The following is a 21,802-nucleotide window of genomic DNA, read 5'->3' on the forward strand; positions in this document are numbered from 1 at the left end:
ACCCCAGTTCAGACATGGCCATATGCAAATCAGTCTGACCCTGTGCCTCATGGGAACAGTCCAGCCCGAACTGCCAAGCCATGCCTTCCCTGGACCGGAAACAAGCTTCCTAGGACCGGTTTCTGGCATTTCAGCCGTCTTCAGCCAGGCTTGCTTGAATCCAGTGGCAAAGTGAGCAAGGGACTCACGTCTGAGCATACCCTGCCAACTTATGGCGAACAAAGCGGTACAAAAGGGGGTGGTGATGGACGGAGCATCAGAACCAATCAAACACTCACACCCAGTCAACAGATCTGGGTTTGATCCATCACCGTTCTTTAGCCCACTCTGCCACCCCAGTTCAGACATGGCCATATGCAAATCAGTCTGACCCTGTGCCTCATGGGAACAGTCCAGCCCGAACTGCCAAGCCATGCCTTCCCTGGACCGGAAACAAGCTTCCTAGGACCGGTTTCTGGCATTTCAGCCGTCTTCAGCCAGGCTTGCTTGAATCCAGTGGCAAAGTGAGCAAGGGACTCACGTCTGAGCATACCCTGCCAACTTATGGCAAACAAAGCGGTACAAAAGGGGGTGGTGATGGACGGAGCATCAGAACCAATCAAACACTCATACCCAGTCAACAGATCTGGGTTTGATCCATCACCGTTCTTTAGCCCACTCTGCCACCCCAGTTCAGACATGGCCATATGCAAATCAGTCTGACCCTGTGCCTCATGGGAACAGTCCAGCCCAAACTGCCAAGCCATGCCTTCCCTGGACCGGAAACAAGCTTCCTAGGACCGGTTTCTGGCATTTCAGCCGTCTTCAGCCAGGCTTGCTTGAATCCAGTGGCAAAGTGAGCAAGGGACTCACGTCTGAGCATACCCTGCCAACTTATGGCGAACAAAGCGGTACAAAAGGGGGTGGTGATGGACGGAGCATCAGAACCAATCAAACACTCACACCCAGTCAACAGATCTGGGTTTGATCCATCACCGTTCTTTAGCGCACTCTGCCACCCCAGTTCAGACATGGCCATATGCAAATCAGTCTGACCCTGTGCCTCATGGGAACAGTCCAGCCCGAACTGCCAAGCCATGCCTTCCCTGGACCGGAAACAAGCTTCCTAGGACCGGTTTCTGGCATTTCAGCCGTCTTCAGCCAGGCTTGCTTGAATCCAGTGGCAAAGTGAGCAAGGGACTCACGTCTGAGCATACCCTGCCAACTTTGGCGAACAAAGCGGTACAAAAGGGGATGGTGATGGACCAACAGGCACCCCACCAGGCCTCCATGCATGCATTATTTAAATGTGGGTAGGACCTTTGAGACTGATATCATGGACAATGATTTGTAACTGTTTTGTTTTAACAAAGAAACAAACTTACTGCAATTGTGATTTACCTCACTATTTTTTATATTGACGGTTTAGCAGAGGCCGCCCCCGAATGGGGCCTCACGGCTGGCGCTATACCGACCTCCGTGGTGCCAAAAATTCTAGTTTTGGACTTGGCTGCATGCCCAACTAGGGGGGAGTCACTCCTGCTCTCCCCCTCAAGTCAAGGATGCCTGCGAAAGTTGGTGTGAAAATACCTGACCAATAGGTGCCTAGGTGATGTTTTGAACCCCCCCCCCCCAATGAGGGAGCACCACCACATGCTGGGAGGGGGACAATGGGGGGTTGTAAACGCTGCACTCACCCTGCACAGGCTACTCTTGAAAGTAGGGGCAGATCAACATTTCGAGACCCACCGACCCCGAAACACAGCAGCATTGTCGTAGTGCTGGACGGCAAGCAAAGTGGATAAAAGGGGGGCACACCGCCAGGGCCATGTGTAGAAGGAAGGCCACTTACCTGGTGATGTCTTTAAGGGCTGGACTGGCCGTAGCAGGCACCGGGCATTTTCCCGGTGAGCCAGAAGGGTGGGGGCCGTTTTCATTACTGGGGGCTGATTTTGATTTTGCATCTGTGCTGCAATAATATCAGCCCCCTGTATCAAAAGCTGCAGCGGTGTAGCAGCAGCAGGGTTGCCACCAGCACCCGCCACCTCCCCCCCACCCACCTACCCGGGGGCTGCTCCGAGTTGATTGCCATCGCTGGCTAGCATTCCCAGTCCGGCTGTGATGCCTAACGGCGGGGTGAGTAGGCCGAAAGGGACAGCAGGGCACAAAATGGACAGACAAGGTAGTGAGTTGGGGCCTAAATCAAGTGAGAGATTACCCCCCCACGCAATCGGAGGAAAACCAAAAAGTAACTTTATGACCTCATAAAACTGTATGTATGGTGGCCTCACCCATCTAAAAGGTGTCCCAAATATGACAAGCAGTTAACAGAACTTGATTAAAATTATTTATTGGCGGTCATTGGATTAATTTATGAGTTGTCACGCTTCTGATTGATGTCCTTGTCAAGTGTGATTTATGCCCCTGTGACGTTGATTGATGACCCTGTCATATTGATACATGACTGGAGCACTGTGAAGCATATAAAAAGCAATATGCAAGCATATCATACTTGTTAAAAGCATAAAACTGTGGCCAGGAATTACCACAAGAAGCAAGACAAGTGTCCGGCAAACTTAATTGAATATGTATGCGAGTAATGATATCAGTGGCGGCTCTTCTGCTACTGTGGAGGGGCACCGTCCCAATGCTTTGCAGCAGTGTAAATAAAGAAAAAATAAAATAACTCCATTTTATTAGCATTCCGGCAGCAGCAGCTTTGCGGAGCAGGCTCATCAGCTCAAAAAGCAAGGGAGGAGTGGTGGGCACTCTGTAAGTACGCATAAATGTTTGGCCGGCCGTCCTGGGCACACTGCATTGCAGTGTGGTGATTGGCTTAGGGGATACTGGATGCTTCCTGCCTGTTCTGGCCTGATTTGGAGAAGAAACAGAGGAGAAACGCTGCAATAAAGTACTTTTTTTTTTTTTTACTCCCCCTTATGCGTGTCATCCACCCCTGAAAATTATACTTGCACATGTTGGAGTGGGCCTAGTGCGGGGGTTAGTGCAACACTCAGACTCCTCATGCCACACACAGCCTTGAGTGCGACAGGACACTTGATATCCAACAATGCCGGATGACACATGACTGCAGGCCAGTGCTGGGGCCGTGGACTAAAAGGTGCATGACCACTCTGGCACGCTGCAAGGAAAAATAACGCTGCCCCAGCCAGCCCACTACCTGCCTCCATCCCTCTCTTGCTAGTTAGACCCTGCGTAGTGAGAGGGGGGCAGGCACCTTGCCGGAAAAAACAGCCAAGGTGTCGCCATCCGGATGCACGTTGGCTGCTGGCACACACTGTCACGTGGTATGCTGACACTCCTGCTTGGATTCCGATTGGGTGGTCATGAGATTCGCCTGTGGGGCACACCAGAGCAGAGTTCCATTGGTCAGTTGCCTAAGTAAATGTAAACATTAGTAAACAAGTGATACAGTATCGCTCTCCAAGCACAGCGGCGCAGGTCACGGCGATTGCTAATGCTGTGCAGCTGAGCTCCTAGAGCGCATCTCAGGTGGTTGGGAACACTTTACTTTGCATAACTACTGCATTTTAGTGCAGTGATGCGGACATCAGCTCTAAAATGAGTTAGTCTAACCACTGATACGTGGTACATGGCTGGGCGAGGGCAGTGCCTGCCTGCTGAACCGTTGAGACTTTTGCCCACGTATTTTGCCGCTCACTGCTCCTTGGCCTGCAATCCATTGCACTAGCCCTCCACCAGATAGAATGGCAGACAAGAGAACCTACCCGGGCCATGGATGGCTGCATATACTCAGCCACAACTCTGATTCCACTGCAACCTTGCTCCTTATGGGGCCGACCCCCTGTGACACTGGCCAGTGAGTGTCCTGCAGGGGGCACTATTTTTGAGAGGAAACTGAATGGAAAGGAATGGTAGGTGACACTCTGCCACCTTCATTGGCTCTGTGTCACTTGGGGCAAGTTGCCCCCACCCAGCTACTTCCTTGCACTGACCTCTCCTGATGTCCCTTACCTGACCTAACATCGGCCCCTTCGTGCACCACGACCCCAACACCCCAGCGGAACGACGCTTCTGCGAAGCCCTAGGACAGAGTCCCTCCATCCCTGGCTGTGACATGGGATAGTCACTGCGACACAGAACCCCCTCTTACCACACCAAGGCAGGGCCTTCCGAATCACCCCCCTTTTGACATACGGACAAAGCAGGCTCTTCCCAGGTGACTATGACTCCAGCGGCAAAGCCACCTGTGAATTACTCTTCACAAAGGCCATGGGGGGTGGAAAACAACAGAACCTCTCATCCCCACCATCAACACAAGAAGCTACCATGGACCTCATTCTGAAAGAGATCTTTGCTGTGGGAGAACGGCAGGGATCCATGAACGGCAGGTTCCCAGGCCGTAATGAAAACACTTACTGCAGGCCCGGGATCTTCAATGGCAAGCTGGAGGGTCTGGAGCGGCGCGCATCTCTATCAGAGGAAAGGCTCTGCGGACCCTTGGGACCCGGACATATAGTATCTCAAACAGAAGGTGACTGACCTGGAGGACAGGGACCGCCAGGACAACGTTGGGTTTTATGGGGTGCCAGAGAAAATGGAACAAAATAATGATGTCTATGGCCTGCTGGGGCGCCTGCTTTCTCAACTGCTTGACATGACCTTTACCCCACCACTTGAATTCAAGAGGGCTTACCGAATACGATCCAGGAGGATGGAATGAGATTCTAACTTCTGACCCTGGCCAATCCTCGCCTGATTCCTCTGACATGAACACGCCCTCTGAGTCATCTCGGTGGCACTGCTCCTGTGACCTGGAGGGCCACTAGATGCAGATCACTGCTCATTTTGTGGTCGACACCAACACCAAATGCAAGGCATTCCTGGGATTGCAACATCAGTTACGTAAATTGGACATTAAATATGGTCTCCTCAAACCAGTGACCATGTGGATCATGATAGATGGCACCCCGAAGGACTCCACTGACCCGTATGACCTGGCCCACCTTCTTGACAGTCTGGAACACTGCAGGATGGACTTAACCCTACTCCCTCTGATGGACCCCGGCCATGCTTCCCTACAATCGGACAGGGCGTCTTCATACCTCACCAGCCGATCCTCTATGCTGGGTCTTTCACAAGTAGACTGAAAGCGACAGAGCCATCAAAAGTGTGGGTGATTTCACATAGGACATTTTTGGGGACAAATCCAGATCACCTCTGAAGCCGACTTGGGGAGGGGTGGGGAGCGAGAGCCAAGTCCCTGGTGCATCCATCTATGGGTGAAACTAGATGAGCATCACCAGGTTTCGCTGTGTGCCTTATTGTTGTGATGTCTTGGACATTATGTCTCCTTTGCATTTACGCCCTTTTTATTCCTGATGCGGTCTCTTTCCAATCCCTGGCTGGCCCCTTGACTTCCCGTGCTGTAGGTGGCCCACTCTGCTTTCCTCCTCCTCCCTGCCCTCGCACCCCCTTTCAGAGACACAGGTTCAAAAAGCTGGACTTCATGTGGTGGGGAAAAGAGAGAGCCGGAGAAACGCGTCACGGAAGGGGGTGAAGTACTGAGTGTGTGGGCAAGAGGGAAACCAGAAAGACCAAGAAAACAAGACCGGGTGTCTGTGTGATCGAAGACCCTGGGATCTGAGACAAAGACCTGATGTGAGTGATATTCAAATGAAACAGGGAGAGAAGGAGACAGAGGGATAATGGAATGGCCTGATGTCTGTTTGGGGAAAGACCAGAGGATGAGACATAACAAGAATGAGTGAAAGACATGGTGTGTGTGTGTGTGTGTGTGTGTGTTTCGGTGAAAATGTATTGGACACAGCAGAGAAAAAGTGAAGTGATGAACATTGTTATAAAACATGAAGTGGGGGCAGAGACATATGCTGGTTGTGGATATCCATGTGCCATTTATGGAGCTCATTTCCAATTTGTACTTGTTCAGTGTTATTTTCAAACCAAGGCCACTTTATATTGTTAAAGTCTTACAATATGTCTGCCTAAAATCAAAGAAGAATGAATGTTGTGCCATTACCAGGGAGTTTTAGTCCAGATGCAAACTGAATGACTTAGATGATGAATTATCCCCAGTTTCAAATGCAGCATTGCAGATCCCATGAACTTGAATGAGTGGGATTGAGGGGAAGACGTTCTTATGGGTCCATAGAATAGGGTCATGTCAGATCTCAGAATGGGAGAATACAACTTCGGCCCATGCAGGTAAGAGCAGTAGGGTGGTGGGGCTTCGTGAGGTGGGATTTCGGCAGACCATGACGAGGGAAAATTAAATTAATAATTAATTTGTCATCGTCCGTCAAAATCTCCCCTCACTTGGCCCCACCGCAACCGGTATGGATGCACTAGGCGCTGACCTGGAATTTTACATGATGATAGTGAGGGAGTCTGCAGAGGAGATCATGGAGGGGGGTGCCACAAAAGACTGTTGTGCCAGGCGCCACCAGCGCTAAAGCCAGCCCTGTGTTCTGGTTGAGCAGTTCATATGGAGAGACGGTCTGAAAAGGATTATGGAAAATAAACCCATGTAGCTCCCCTTGCAAGGTATTTGGTGCGAAATGGAATGGGGCAACATCACCTGAAGCCCTCAACCATAGGATCGCGCAAAGCATGTTTTGCCATAGAAAATCACATAGTTGGAAAGACCTAATTACTGTGGCTTGTCTGTATGAGTGTGCTGCATTTCACATAGGAGGAAATCATAGCTACTCCTCCTTTAAGAGGATACCACCTTGATCACAAATGATTTGAACCAATCGGTCCAGCTCGTACTCATTGTCCTAGAATACTCTTTCTGACCACTACTTATTGCAGTGGACTGATATCCTACTTGTGGTTTCTGTAAAATTAAATTTTGCCTTTATTGCTGACTGAAAATCTCTTATGACCCTAAATGATTCCTTTTTGGTTTTTAGGTTGTAGTTCTGACAAACTCCACCCTAAAGGAACAGCTTCGCATTGGTGACTTTTGTCATGCACACAAGATCAAACTTATTGTTGCGAACACGAAGGGGCTCTTTGGGTACGTACTGCGTATGTTATCTTTCAAGTCCCTTTACAATGTCTTGTATGACTCGCTACAAAATACTGATGCGTTGATGTATAATACGAACACCCAAACCAATTTCATGAAGAACTCGGTGTGTAGATATTTGGGTGGAGAGGATCCCTGCCCTGCAGGACTTCTAGGATGAGTGGATGACGACACTGATGGACAGATATTCCCCTAAGAGAACACGGTGCCGGAAGGGCGAGGTCCATAGCAGTCAACCAAGTCTTCATTTACTTGCTTAAAAATTAAAGTCCTGGAGAAATGCCCTACTTTTGAAACACGACATACAGATGCATATGAACCACAGTGTAACTTGATAAATTGCACCATCCTAACTCTCATACAGACCCACAAGCATAGTGGATATCTGATAATGGCAAATGGGCTTTGGTCAAAATGAGAGAGAGGCTTGAAAACCACTTGAGAGCTTCCACTCCTCAGATAGTGATGCTGCTGGTATGGGCTTAGGAGGAAGGTCAGGCTAAAAGGTCTTTCAAGGCTTAAATATGATAACCCTTCTGCGAGGGTACCTTAATGCTTCCAAATTGAATATGAAGTTAACAAAAAAGTGATGGGTGAAATGCTTGAATTAGTCTCAGCTGCTGGTAATTACAAGGACCTCATCCCAGTAATTAGTTATTTTGCCCACTGTGCTACCTCAAATTAGACTCAACCTTGTGCATATCCCAGCCTTGGTCCTGCTCCAATAGTAGCAGTCGAACCGGAACTTCTAAGCCAGATCCTCTCTCAACCGGAGATCAAGCAACCCAAGACTACTTTTGCCCTAATTGGGGCTCTTCAGTCTAGACTGTTCTATTGGAGCTGATTTGCCTATGGCTGGGCCTAATCCAAGGTGGCATGGTGGACAAAAAACAATGGACAGGGATGTGGCCCAAGTTATTACCAATGGCGGGGATTAATTTGAGTGTGCAATGCATCATTTTTATATTTTTTCCATATTAAATATAGCAAAGACGGCGATATGGAATCAAAAGGCAAGCTCTTGAGTTTTAAGCAGGAGTGGGTAAAGCTAGATAGCGGCTCCACATGGCCAACGGAAAGACAGATATTGGTCTTGTCTGTTGTTAGACAATCAATGTAGCATAAGTGTAGGATCATCGGGCACATGAAAGTAATTCCAAAGACAGGTAACAAAGCTGAAATATTTTGTTCATTGAAGCAGAGCTCCGGTACATATGCTTCGAGTCTACAATGTTCCAGTTGATCTCTAGGCTGGTAGGAAGGTAGTGACATGCTAAATCTAATCCCCGACAGGAAAATTACATTGAACCTTTTGTCTTAAAGCTATTGATCTGTGGGCTGCAAGAGTGTTCTTCCTTCAGCCGATTCTTGGTTGTTTTCTGGGGAAAGAAGGCTGATGTTTTTGTTCTCCTTACTACCTGGTGAACTTCATACAGAGCTGTGACTAACACCACACAATTATGGGCAGTTTCACAGAGTTGGTTGCATTTATTTCCAGTTGCCCTCCTGAGGGCAGACATTACCGTAGAAGCCATATGCTGCTGGAGATGCAATTGCAAGTCATTGTTCGATGTCACCTGATGGGCCTAGGCCCAATATGGAGCATATGGTAGTCCTAAACTGTGTTGAATCATGGTTAAGAGTAGGCCTGTTTTGTTGCACAAAGGGCTTAATGTCTAATTACATCAATTTTCTGGTCTTCACTTTAGTTCACTTCTCTGTATGTCTGAAAGGGAGTTATTTCAACATATGACTTTTTTATGTATTTGTTATGCTATATAACTGGTATATTCTATTTCTTGTGGTGCCTTCATAGTGTCTTGTAGGGTCGAGTATATAAATAGTTCCTCCACGAGAGGTCTGGGAAAGTATTTGACAGTGGTTTGATAGGTGACACTTGTTCAAGGTCTTGAAATATGGCAAGCAAGTGGAGTTAGAGAAAAACAACAGGAAAAAGACACACCTGCTTGTTGCAATTGATATACCTTAAACCTACAAATATATATAATATAAGGAAATAATACATTTCTTAAAAACAAGTAAGGGCAAGGCAGCACATGGCTTACAGATGGCCATGATGTGTACGGGAGAAGTTTGCCAGACATTCAAGTGAGTTCACTCTCCGTTCCTGAGTCTTGTGGATAATGCTGATGTCATCAAGAGATGAGAAGTATTCTACGGAGTAAAGGGTATCTGCAGTCAGCTGGACCAAAGACATCAAATATCTGGCTCCCACGAAGAGCCCCAATTGACTACCATTTAGAAGTTGCTTGCTCTAGCACATAGATACAGCCATTTTCAGAAGGGCCACAAAGTTTGGTCGGTGGTGAGCCCGAGGGCCGCAATGATGCTTTGTGGATGGTTACATTTTGCAGGGTTCTTTAATAGATTATTTTCCTTTACTTCAGTTAGCTTGTAAATAAAAGCTTTCATATGTATTTAACATCTTACTGAATGTTAGTGCTCTCTGAAGTAAACAGCAGCCTAGTGCTGCTGTTAACCTAAGGGGTGCTTGTGAAGGTCAGGAGGGCCGCAGGCGGCCCCCGGGCCGTACTTTGAGTATCACTGCTCTAGCAAATATTCAGTGTTACTACCATGTTGAACACTTTCATAGGTGAAGGTAGAAGGTGTGATGCAGGTGGAAGGTGCTTGTGTTGCCTCCACTGCTGAAAATAAATCCTTATGGACCCGGGTGAGGGAGCCCCTCGTCATTGCCACACTCCTGTCTGCTCCAGATGAAACCTCCAAAGAACTGGAGTGAAACAATTATCTGCTTTTCCCGAGGAGTCGGCAGTGCTTGACCTGTAGCAATTGGGTTTTCCTCCAGGAGAAAATGGTAATGGCTAAGGTTATGGGAACTGGGATCATTGTGAACATGGGTGATCCAGGGGGATTGATGATCTTGAACCGTTTGCTGCCTTTGAGAGTCCAGATTACTCTGTCCTAACAACGAAAAAGAGATTTGGGCATTGAGGATGTCATCCTTCAATGGTTTCTATCTATTTTGTAGAATCTACGTAATCTTTAAAGCTAGCCCATCAGAAGTCTAAAAGCACTTTGGTGCCACATGGGCCATCCCTGTTGATGATGCTCTTCAATATGTTTGTCCATGTTTTGCCCATTATAAGGATAACGTTTGGGTGTTAAGCACTGTCCTAGGCGCATGACACATCGCTTATTATCCATTTAGATAACCAGCTACCAGGCTCCCTTTTTAATCTTCATGCCTACTTGCACAACGATCTATAGTTAAACATCAATAAAGCAGAAATTCTACTAATTGGAAAAACATAAGAATGTCAATATGTTCCCTTTAACCTGTTTGCTTGGGAGTAAAACTACCACCTCTACCCAAGGTTTAATCATCGAGTGTCATCTTAAATCAAGATCGTTGGGAGAGGGTTCCGTGCTCAGTTCGTGGATTCCCATCTTAAAAATGGAAGATCTTACAAAGACCCATAATAAGCAAATCCTTTCAAGGTCCAACTATGGTTTCAAGGGCTTTTTCCCAAGTTTTATTTTTACCTCTACCCCTCAAACCTTCCGAGGGCATCCAAACAGAAAGCACTTTTCAATGCAAAAAGCCGTAAGTTAGCAATTAAAATGTCATTGTCATCAGCAAAGTAGGTACATCAAAGAGATCGGCTCTAGTCTATCCATCAAAAGCACTTGATGTGCCATTACCCAAACCTAATGGGAACACCAATAGGGCAATGTGACCATCCACAACATGTCATGATCTTGATGGAAGCAATAGTGAACCATGTAAAACACAAAAGGTGAATGGCTAGAGGGGACTGGACCAAAGCCCCCTGTCTTTCTGTACATTTTTATGTACTTTTTGAAAGAATTGATGACATGAGGTCTTCCAGACAGCTAAAGTTTTCTGTATCTGGGTCTTAAAAGAAGAGGGATCAAGTAGTTGAATTCGTAGTCAGGAAACAGCGGTATTGAACCCCTGAAATTTTTGTTATTGAAAGGAAATATAGGGGGATACCTGAAGGCTTGGGATTTTGCCTCAGCAGCCTCCGCTGCTGCCGTGAGGGGAACGGCTGATCTCTACCAATCCAGGCCGTGAGGGTAAATGCCCAACCACAACCTCCAGTAGCCCTTGTGCCTCTGACACCGCAAACGCGCACGGAGGCGTGATAAAATCACTGCGGCCCTCCCACAGCACGGGACACGCGCGGGCGTGCCCGGGCTAAGCCCGGGCCAAGGGCAGGCCCGTCCGTGCCAGTCAGTGGCAGGAAGAGGCAGGGCAGAGCCACCCCCTCTTTCGTTTGCCTGGTCCGGTTGTGGAGACGCTGTTGTGACCTCCTGGAGACTATCATAAATCCCCAAGGTACTGTTTACACCCTCCTGACTTTGACTGAATGATTAAGCCACTGAAGATATTTCCTGTTTGAAATAGTCGGCCTGAGTACCTATTGTGTATTATTTCTACCTTTTGTTTGTTGCACTTTAGATAGCGCATGTAAAACATAATCATATTGAGGTGAAGTCGGGTCATAGTAATCGCGCTGGGTCAATTGTTTGATTGAAGGGGTCACATCATCTAATTTGTAACTATCAGTTATGGGGAAAAGAGAGTTACCAGGTGGAAGCAGGGATGGTGGGGAGGTTGGAGGCAAAGGGAACAAATCGAGGTAGTAGGGGTAAAAAGGCAAGGAAGCTCCAAATGCACGCAGGCAGTAATTGTGTATTAGATCAGATTGATACATCAATTGAATAGTGCGAGGGTATTTTGGAGTCCGTGCCCACTACACAACCCACTTGTATTACAACTCCCCCGAGTCTGCCCCAACATACAAATTCTACTACTCCTACCATCCCTCCAATGTTCCATAAAACACTTAAAAAGAAATTGTCTAATAATAACGACGATGGGGAAAGGGCTATTGTCTCTTCGGTACATTGTACTAACAGATTTCTGCCCCTATTAGACATATCTGATAACGAAATAATCAGAGATTGAGAAGGAGGACTGCGGCCAACACAGATGACTCAGACCTCACCTGTGCAGAGAAAGGATGTAGGGCCAGGTATGATCAAGGAGCACCAAGATAGGCTACAGCAAGTCATTTTGCTAAGACAAGAAAACGGATCAATGAGTAGTCAGATAGAAGAATTAACATCGATGGTCAAGCTATTAACATCTGTTCCATCACAAACTGGGGATGCAAGGGAGAGTAGTTGCCCTGTATGTTTACAGGGTGTCACTCCAGCCAATCAGGTAACATCTAGGGCTACACCAGTTACTGCCCCGCAAGCAACAAAAACCACTGCAGACAGGGTTCCATCCAGCTTGGGTAGTTCTAGGATAGATACTATGAGGTCACTTCCACCAAAGCCTAGACTCACTCCTCACCCTACTGCTAGTAACCTGCCAATTCCTATAATGCAGCACTCATGAGGGCTGCCAGAGGTCGGGCAGAGACATAGGCAACCAGTTTATCATTTTGCAGATTTACCCAGTACTCGTAGAATTTGTATGGTGAATGTTGCAAAGCTTGATGTAAGCAAAAGTCCAGAAATGAGGATTCCCTAATAAATAAAATTATTATTATTCATTGGAGAAGGCATGTTAGGGGATGCCGATCGGTGATAAGAGAAGACATAGCAAAGGCTTGTAGGTTGTTTTCACCAGCTAATCATCTGGATTGTATCGAGCTCACGATGACTTGGGCAGATCTCGCAGAAAATCTATTTGCTCTAGAGTTTCGTACGAGCTCGCCAGGACTGTCAGCCATTCAATTTAGATGCTCCCCTCTGAGTAGTGAGAGCGCCCACCCTCTTACCCAGAAACTATCTAGGATGCAGGGAAGCGCTACTTTAGAAAGCATTGACTGACTAGTGGCAAAATCGCCAGCAAAGCAGCAAGAACATCAAATAGCTAATACCATCCAATGGGACAGTCCACCAAGCATTGAACAACTACAGATAGAGTTAGATCAAAGCCCAGAAGCTGCACTCCTGTCAACTAGACAAAAGGAGGGAGTAAACCAGGAGGGTAGTCCAATTTCATCTGTTCCAAGTGGTCATTTGGCTGTTTGTACAATCCCCTTAAAGGAAACTCTTTTGTCCTGGAACATCGCAGGACTATGTTCTAAATTAGGATCCCCAGAGTGGCATGCTTTATTGAGGGTTTTGATATCTGTCTCTTTCAAGAGACTTGGGCAGAAGTCCCCCTCTTTTGCGTGGGATAGCTACATTTTTACATTCCGGTCATAAAAGGCGTAAAAGGGAGGCCATCAGGAGGCTTGATAATCTGGATGAGACAGGACCTAGGGTTAGACGTCCAAGTACTTCCAACTGATAACCAGGACATCCAGGCTGTTAGACTGACTAGGGGAACAAACGCGACCATGATCATATATAATGTCTATGTGCAAGGCACTGGGGGGAAGAAGGCGGGAGGTTTAGCGGCTCTCGACGATCTTCTTGACATCAGCCGGATAGACACAAATGTCATTGTCGCGGGGGACCTGAATGAGTGTCGCGGGGGACCTTTAATGAGTGAGGATGGTAATTTGTCAGAAGAGGAATATTCCAAAGCTGGAGCTTGACCCAATAAACAGATGGTCCGATGCGGTCATTCAAATTAATTCTATCTGTATGGAGAAGGGATTGCGGGCAGTTAATGGCCGTACAGCCTCAGATAAAATGGGGTCTAATACCTTTGATAATGGCTATAGTGTTAGTAGGATAGACTACGTACTGGTTAGCTTAGCACTTTGGCATGCCGTGAAGGATATGAGGGTTCAAGATAGATTAGAAAGTGACCACAATCCATTATGTGTGGACTTGGATCTAATACGGTATAAGGCTCCCCATGAACTACGGGATACATATTCAACCGGTGATGTTGTTCCATCTAATGATTTGAGGCGACTCAAATGGGCCAAGATAACCGAGCTACCTGAAGTATTAGTTAGTATCGAAAAGGATATGGATCATGTCATAAATGAGCTCCAGGCCAGTGTAGTAAATCCCTCGGCCTTAGAGCAACCCACCTGCATACACAAAACATTGTTTGATCACCTCCGTACGTATTTTCTTAAAAAGGGTAGAACTAAAAAGGCTGCTATTCCTAAAACACAGAAATGGTACAACAAAGATTGTAAAAAGGCACGTGCAGACCTAGGGGAGGCTATTAAAGAAGGTGTCCCAATAGTGGTACGAGCAGCCAGTGCTACCTATTGGGGGGCAAAGGCAAAGAAAGAATGGGACAATAAAAGGTGGGAGGAACTCAGGGAGGCAAGTGTTAGGAGAAACCCTAAACAGTTCTGGAATGTACACCAATGGGATAGAGGTGGGCAGGCCTGCCAGCCCCAAAACCATGTCTCACAGTCGGAGTGGGTAAACCATTTTAAGCCTCAATATGCCGCAAATGTGTATGAAATTGAGGGCGACATCGTCAAACATTTTTATCAGGATGCAGTCTTTAGCAAGGCAGATGTTGAGGTGGCACTTAAATCTATTTTGGCTGAAAAGGCACCTGGTCCAGATGGAATACCGGGGATGTATTCCTCTATGATAAGGATAGATGGTGTCTGTACATTCGCCTATTGACAAATGCCATAGACCAGGGTGCCCCGGTCCCACACTCCTGGAAAGGAGCAGAAATCATACCAGTTTTTAAGAGAGGGGACAAATCGTGCCCAGGGAATTATAGGCCGATCAGCTTAATAGATTCTTTGCAAAAGGTAATGAGTAGGTTGGTGCTCAACAAAGTCCAAGAGTGGATCGATGAGTTTAGCATTCTATTGCCATTACAAGCAGGGTTCCGAGCTTTTACTAGCACAATTGACCAAGTGTTTCGGTTTATTTAGCTTTTTTGGAAAACAGTAACCCCGTTTTTGTGGACCTTGGGTCAGCATTCAACCTTGTACCATGAGCTAAACTATGGAGGACATTACAAGAAATGAGGTTACCATCCGACCTGTTGACACTCATCATTAGGTTGCACGAGGATAACAAGGCTAAGATTCGATGGGGTACGCAGGGTGAAGTCACGGAATCTTTCCCAGTAGAGAAGGGAGTTCGACAAGGCTGTGTGATGGCCCCGACACTATTTTCCTTATACATCAATGGAATAGTGAACTGTATGAGGTCTACCCCCACGGATGCCTCGACACTAGCAGGTGAAAAAGTCCCCATACTAGTGTTCGCAGATGACACATTAATCATCTCCAAGACGCCGAGTGTGCTCCAGAGAGCTTTAACAATCTTTGAGGAGTTCTGCTTGAGGCGTTGATTGGAGGTTAATGTATCAAAAATGAAATTGATGGCCTTTAATTCACACAGGGCCTTCAAGGGGGGCATTAAAATGAATAATCTCCTGCTAGAGCAAGTAAAGGAGTTTTCATACCTAGGGTTAAATATCCAGGAGGGGTTAAATTGGGCTCACCAGGTCGATATAGCATCCCTAAAACACCGACAACTGGCGGGGGTGTTGCACAAGGAACATAACACCTCATTCTCTAAGAAAATTAGCCCGGCAATTGAGATCTTTCAGATGAAAGTTATTAGCTCTGCCTTATACAGTGCTGTGCTTTGGGGGCATGAGAACTTAGCTAAGCTCACAATTTCCGAAAAAAAGTTCTTAGTTCTTTAGAAAAATTACCAACTTGCCACAGAGTACCTCGACACGCACGTTATTGAACGATCTTGGGAGAAAGCCAATCGCAGATCCTGCTAAACTACGTCTCCTTTTGTATTAGCGTAGACTCTGGTCTACCCCGGAGCTCGCAGAGTACGCGGCTGGTTTCCTAGACATTATAAGGGTAGATACATTTCACCAAATAAAATGATTGAGGGAGCTTAGAGCTATCCTATCGAATATCGGTATGAATACACTGTGGGTGGATCCTAAAAATTCTACTTTTCCCCCAAAAAAGATTTTGAAAGCCAAGTATTGGGAAATGGTCCAGAATAATACACTGAGAAATTGTGAGTCCTCTTCTCTAACAGGGCTATTCCTGGACTGTAAACCTATCCCCAGGCTGGAACAATATTGGGACCTTATTACAAAGCCCCATGAGCGGAAATTATATTTCCAGTTTAGGGTGGGTACATTGCCACTAAGAGTCTTTACTAGTAGATGGACCAAACCTAGCAATGACTTGTGCCTGGTATGCCAGCATAGACAAGAATCACTGGCACATTTATTGTTTGTATGTACTGAATACAACGCCTCACGCCGTGTCTGGTTGTTACCAATTTGCAAGCTCTTGGGAACAAGAAGGTCAAGTGAAGCTGAAAGAATTTTATGAACTGATACAACAGAGGTGATTGTTATAGCAATAGCGAAATACCTAGGGTGGGCTTGGGCAATAAGAGCACGTTTCCTTGATTGAGCTTTAGATCAAAAGAGATATTGATATGCTGTAACCTATTTCATGTGGAATCACTTGCCTTTTTAAAATTACTTTGCTTTGCAATCTGAAGCTCGTATCATGGTATAACTGCAAAGTTTTTATCATAACAATCTTTATTGTATTTTTATATCTGTATATAGTGTTTTTATGGTAATTGTATTTATCCATCCATTTGGGCGTGTATCATATTTTATATGATGTCTTATGAATTGTTTTAGATGTATTTTTGTGTGCTTTTATGCCTTAACACGTCGAATAAAGCTTTTTGGGAAACATACTTTTCTATATTACTAACGTGACATTTTTAGGTCTCGCGCCTAGCGTTGCAGTGTGCAGCTCTGCTCGCGCAGCGCGAGACAGTCGGTAAAAATGGGGTTTCAGATGCTGACCTAGGAATGGCACACGCAGGAGCGTGTGCTTTTCCTTTAGGGGCACGCTATTGGGCTTTGCGTGCATGTTTTTCACTAAGACGGCACGCAATAGGCCCAAGGCGGGCGCATTGCTCCACCCACAGCCTATTGGTGTCTATTACGCGCACCAGGCCGTCATGTGGTTTCAATTATCGTGCCCAGACACGGGCGCGATAATTAAAACCACGTCTCGCTGTGGCACGCGCGCGCCCACACCACTCGCGGGATTGTTCTCTTTTTAGATCCATTTCACAGGGAAGCAAGTACATGAAAGAACCTCTGACGTCTTGTGTGCTTCTTGTTCGTTTCCCTTTAGCATTTTGCAGTGACCTCGTGCTACACACGGTCCAAACAAGCAACTAATGGGACACACCCCAAAGTACATAGCTGGTGGGATATCTCAGTGGGTTAACGCAACCAAAGCAAAGGTTGGAATTTAAGCCCTCGCACTTCACTTGCTGATGAAACTAGCCCCACTGTGTGTGGTAAGGTCGTGTGTTATCAGCAGCATTAAACAAAGCGGTTTTTAGAGGGCACAGCAGAAGTCACACAAAAAAAAATCATCAGAACAGTCTTCTCTCTCCCCAGCCCTTCTTTCCTGTTCTGTCCTGCTGCAGCGCTCCGATGCAGCCTAAGGGTTGTGTTTGGCGCTATCCAGGCTACCAACGTGACTCTTCAAGCCTAAGAAGGCTGGTCACTCGGGTCCGGGACTACCTGCTGTCACGCGGGTCCGGGACTGCCTGCTGTCACGCGGGTCCGGGACTGCCTGCTGTCACGCGGGTCCGGGACTGCCTGCTGTCACGCGGGTCCGGGACTGCCTGCTGTCACGCGGGTCCGGGACTGCCTGCTGTCATGTGGGTCCGGGACTGCCTGCTGTCATGTGGGTCCGGGACTGCCTGCTGTCACGTGGGTCCGGGACTGCCTGCTGTCACGTGGGTCCGGGACTGCCTGCTGTCACGTGGGTCCGGGACTGCCTGCTGTCACGTGGGTCCGGGACTGCCTACTGTCTCTCGGGTCCGGGACTGCCTGCTGTCTCTCGGGTCTGGGACTGCCTGCTGTCTCTCGGGTCTGGGACTGCCTGCTGTCACTCGGGTCCGGGACTGCCTACTGTCACTCGGGACCGGGGCTGCCTGCTGTCACTCGTTTTGCTGCCTACTGGGAGTTGTAGTCCTGTTTAACTCACAACAAAACCAAAGCTACACGTCACAGACTTCGAAGTAAAAACTGGACTCACGATACTCATGCACAGGAATAGCAAGCTTGACTGCTCTTGGGTGGGTTTCACAGAGGCCAGGGGCAGACATGGGGGAGGGGCACGGACTAGGCAGGGGTAAATCTAATCTAGAGAGCAGGAGGGGTCAGTGTGCAGAGCTGGGGGCAGCCAGAGCGCGCAGGGCAGGGAGAGCCAGTGTGTCCCTGGTGGTCTGTGTCTGACTCTGTGTGCCCATCCCTTCGATGGCACCTGTTCTGTAACTGGAGAGGGGCTTAGCTGCGCCGTCTCTACAACAGGTGAGGCTGGTTTCTCTACTGTAGGGCGGATTGAAAACATGCGCTGGGAAAAGGGTGGTAAAGAAGGGGGGTGGACCTGTTTTCCTCGACACAACTTCAACAACCAGGTCAATAAAGCTTGTGCGGAGTATAGTAACCCTCTAACCCCGGGTGAAAGGTCAAGGGATAGGAAGGGACGTCAGTGTATGGTGGGGGCGGTAGGAGTGTATTTCAGGCTTGACGTCACTGGGACAGAGGAGCCCCAGTGCTAAGGCTGCTGTGGGGTGGCAGTGTGTCACTCTGCTCTCCTGAGGGGGCCATAACTGGCAGCTGGGCGTATCTAATGCAATAATGCCTGGGGCAATGGAGGGGGGCCTTATATAAAGTCTGGGGCTGCTGTCCTGAGGGGGGGAGTGTAAAGTAAGGCCATGGAACCTCTTCTTCTGCTGAGCCAGACACAGCCCGCACCAGGAGCCGGAACCTCTCGCCTGGGGCCTATCAGTGCCAGGGAGTTGCAGTGCCTCACTTAAGTACCCTGGACCAGCCTGCCAGCTATGAGGTCACGTGATCTGCAGAGTCACCTGGCACTGCCCTCCGGGATGACATCATCTCCCAGAGGCGTTCGTGAATGCCTGGCTGTGTGCCAGGGCCCGGACGGGTGGACCAGACGACCTAATGGAGATACCAGGGGCGTCCTTGTTTTTTGTAGGCTGCATATTGCTCTTGTCTAGTGCGTAATTTGAATTGAGCCGCATCCAGGTGTTTATAGCCGGCAACAATTGGGTTGTAGTTGAAGGCAGTGTGAGTTTTTCTCAGGGGCCAGTATAGTGTTCAGTGGGGGAGAGGATGTGGCACTATGGCCAGAGCTGCTGAATTTGGTACTGGGGAACCGGGGTCAGCCTTAATAACTAGTCCACCAGACGATTCTCCTGAGAGAGCACAATCCCATGCTAGACCTTAGAAGGCCCCGCCAGACCTTAGAAGCCCTGGTGTCTTAGCACCAGCAGGTGGACCATAGCATGAAAAGTGGAGGTTAACCTTCAAGGCTTGTCCACCACAATCCATACTGAAGTTCACCTCCAGTCTTGCGGGCAGGCCTATGAAGCAGCACAGCCAAGAACAACAGTGGCTCTGTCACTGAGGTCACAGGACCCTTGAGAAGGGCCAACTCTAGGGCTGTGCAACCGGTGTGACCGCACCGGGTGCTGACTTTGGGTGGAGGCATTATGTTTGCAAGTATATTATGGTTTTAAAAGCGCTTGCTGCCTCCTTCCTGGCCTCCAGCAATGTTTGGCAACAATACAAATGTCATGATGACTCTTCCTAGAGAGAGATCGGAATTTTGTCTGGTGGAAAGTTAGCTCAGAGGGTTAATGTGCCTGCTGCAAAGAACATGTACCATGAAGATCACAAAGTGCACATAATGTAAATAGGTTGGTGAGCTACTGCTTTTGTCAGAGAGATCCTTTTGTTACTTGCAGTTTATAAGTTAAAATCCTAACATAGAACAGTGAGCTATTAACTGTCATCTAAGAGCTGCATACAAACTGCAAGGTATAAATTAGAGCGTTATGTTTTCCCCCCAGTCTTTGACTATCCTAATGTTGCAAAAAGTGTTGTTTTGGACAGAAATCAATTCTGATTATAAAAGAGAATCCCCAACCATGGCATTACGTTTTAAATTCTCAGTTTGTGTTTCTCCAGACCAATCACTATTAAACTATATGGCCTACTAGTATGGTTGTCATGTGGCTCCTACACCCTGTAGTCCTTAGTCTTATGTAACATTTTCTATACAGTGATTTACACACAGATTGATTGTCTCTGTGTAATGTGTGTGATGTAAGTACTCTGACACCCTACAATGGTATGAGTCGTGCTGCACATCAAATTAAATGCATCTGAGAGAAAATGTAGATATGGAGACTTGAGGGGCACTGTTAAAGGGTGGTAGTGAGGGAATCCATGGCAGAGGTGGTCATTGGGGGGCACTAACAAATATTAATGCACAGGGCACCACCAGTGCGAAGGCCGGCCCTGCCCTTGAGGCCAGTCTGCCTCACCCATAGGTACCTTCATTGGGCTTGTTTCAGAAGTAGTAGTAGAGCAACTCACCAGGGATTGACAATGCAGGATTTGCACTCACACCAAACTAAATTCACAAACTTCACAGTCTCTCTGCTTCATTCACAAGCACTTTCAACATGTGCTGCCTGCTGTGGGGCCACTGGAATTAATTATGCAGCAAAGGAGGACAAAGTTATGCCGCAGTGTTGACTAAATTATGCATTAAAAAAAAGGCTGCAGCGTAATGCAGTATATTTTCTATATTTTATTATTTTGATATTTGTACACATGCTAACAGTCTCTGGAAATATTTTGCCTTATTAGGACCAGTGTAGAAAGCTGTAGAAAGGTGATCAGTTAACCTTTGCAATAAGCCATCAACTCCGCAGCAACACAAGTCAAATTTTTATTAACTCTTGATACTTTTGAGCTATAAACAATTTATTAGTTTAAATGGTCAGATCATGCAGCAGATAATGCATTATGAAGCAAATGATCCCGAGCCATAATTATATAGAAAACATTTGCAAGCTAGGATATTTTGTCATTTATGTTTGAACTGCTGTTGTGGAAAAAGGGAGAAGTGCAGATGACAAAACTCCATGGCTCGAGACAAATGGCTTGTGATTCCACATTTTATCGTATTTGGGACATTCTGTGATTAGAAGCATATCCCACTTTGTGAATGTATTTTAATGTCAATAACTCATTATAACCTTAAATAATCATGTGTATCCATTGGTTCATTAAACTGGGCAGTGAAATGCCAAACAAATACTAAAAATTGGGATGTTTGCGCATTCTGGCCACACCTCTGGCTCCTCCCACTGATCCAATCCTTGGGTTATTCATGCCCTCTGATTCTCTGCCCACAGTTCCCCTACTTTTGTTCCCCCACTTCGACCACTGAGCTGCAGGCGGTAGTGGATGTCGTTATTCGTCTACTCACTGCTGGATTCCTGGATTTTGGGGAAAAACAGAACAAGCATTTGCAATGCGATAGGTCTCGCATTTGCAAGAGTTTGAGCTATTGTCATTGTAAATGACAATGCCTTTAATTAATGCGTTTGAAAACCTGCAAGCTGTGCGTAAACAAGCACTTTGTACTTCTAGCTCTTGCTTATGAGAAGCAAAGCTGGCAGTCTCTTTTGCTGACAGCCTTGCTTCTCATAAGCAAGGACTATACGTACAAAGTGCGTGTTTATGCACCGCTTGCAGGTTTTGAAAACAAATGAATAAAAGGCATTGTCATTTACAGTGCCAATAGCTCCAACTCTAGCAAATGCGAGACCTATTGCATTGCAAATGCTTGTTTCTTTTTGCATTTGCTATTCAGTAAGGCTGAAATTCCTTTGGCAGATGGTACAAACAACAAGAGGGAGTAAGAGGAAGTGTCTTTCTTTCATAAGGATAATTAAGACCACTGGTGTATTGTCCACATT

General features: G+C 47.0%; 1 protein-coding gene across 2 annotated transcripts in view; it reads left to right on the forward strand.

Moving 5' to 3' along the window:
• LOC146797862 (ubiquitin-like modifier-activating enzyme 1) overlaps positions 1-21,802 on the forward strand; it is a 1,073,449-nt gene that overhangs the window by 108,448 nt on the left and 943,199 nt on the right. For both annotated transcript variants that reach the window (XM_085625059.1, XM_085625060.1), the window contains exon 5: positions 6,897-7,003. In XM_085625059.1, coding sequence (XP_085481185.1) covers positions 6,897-7,003 — 107 coding nt within the window. The remainder of the gene's footprint in view (positions 1-6,896; positions 7,004-21,802) is intronic.

This window comes from Triturus cristatus, chromosome 9 (genome assembly GCF_964204655.1).
Source record: "Triturus cristatus chromosome 9, aTriCri1.1, whole genome shotgun sequence".
Classification (NCBI taxonomy): domain Eukaryota; kingdom Metazoa; phylum Chordata; class Amphibia; order Caudata; family Salamandridae; genus Triturus; species Triturus cristatus.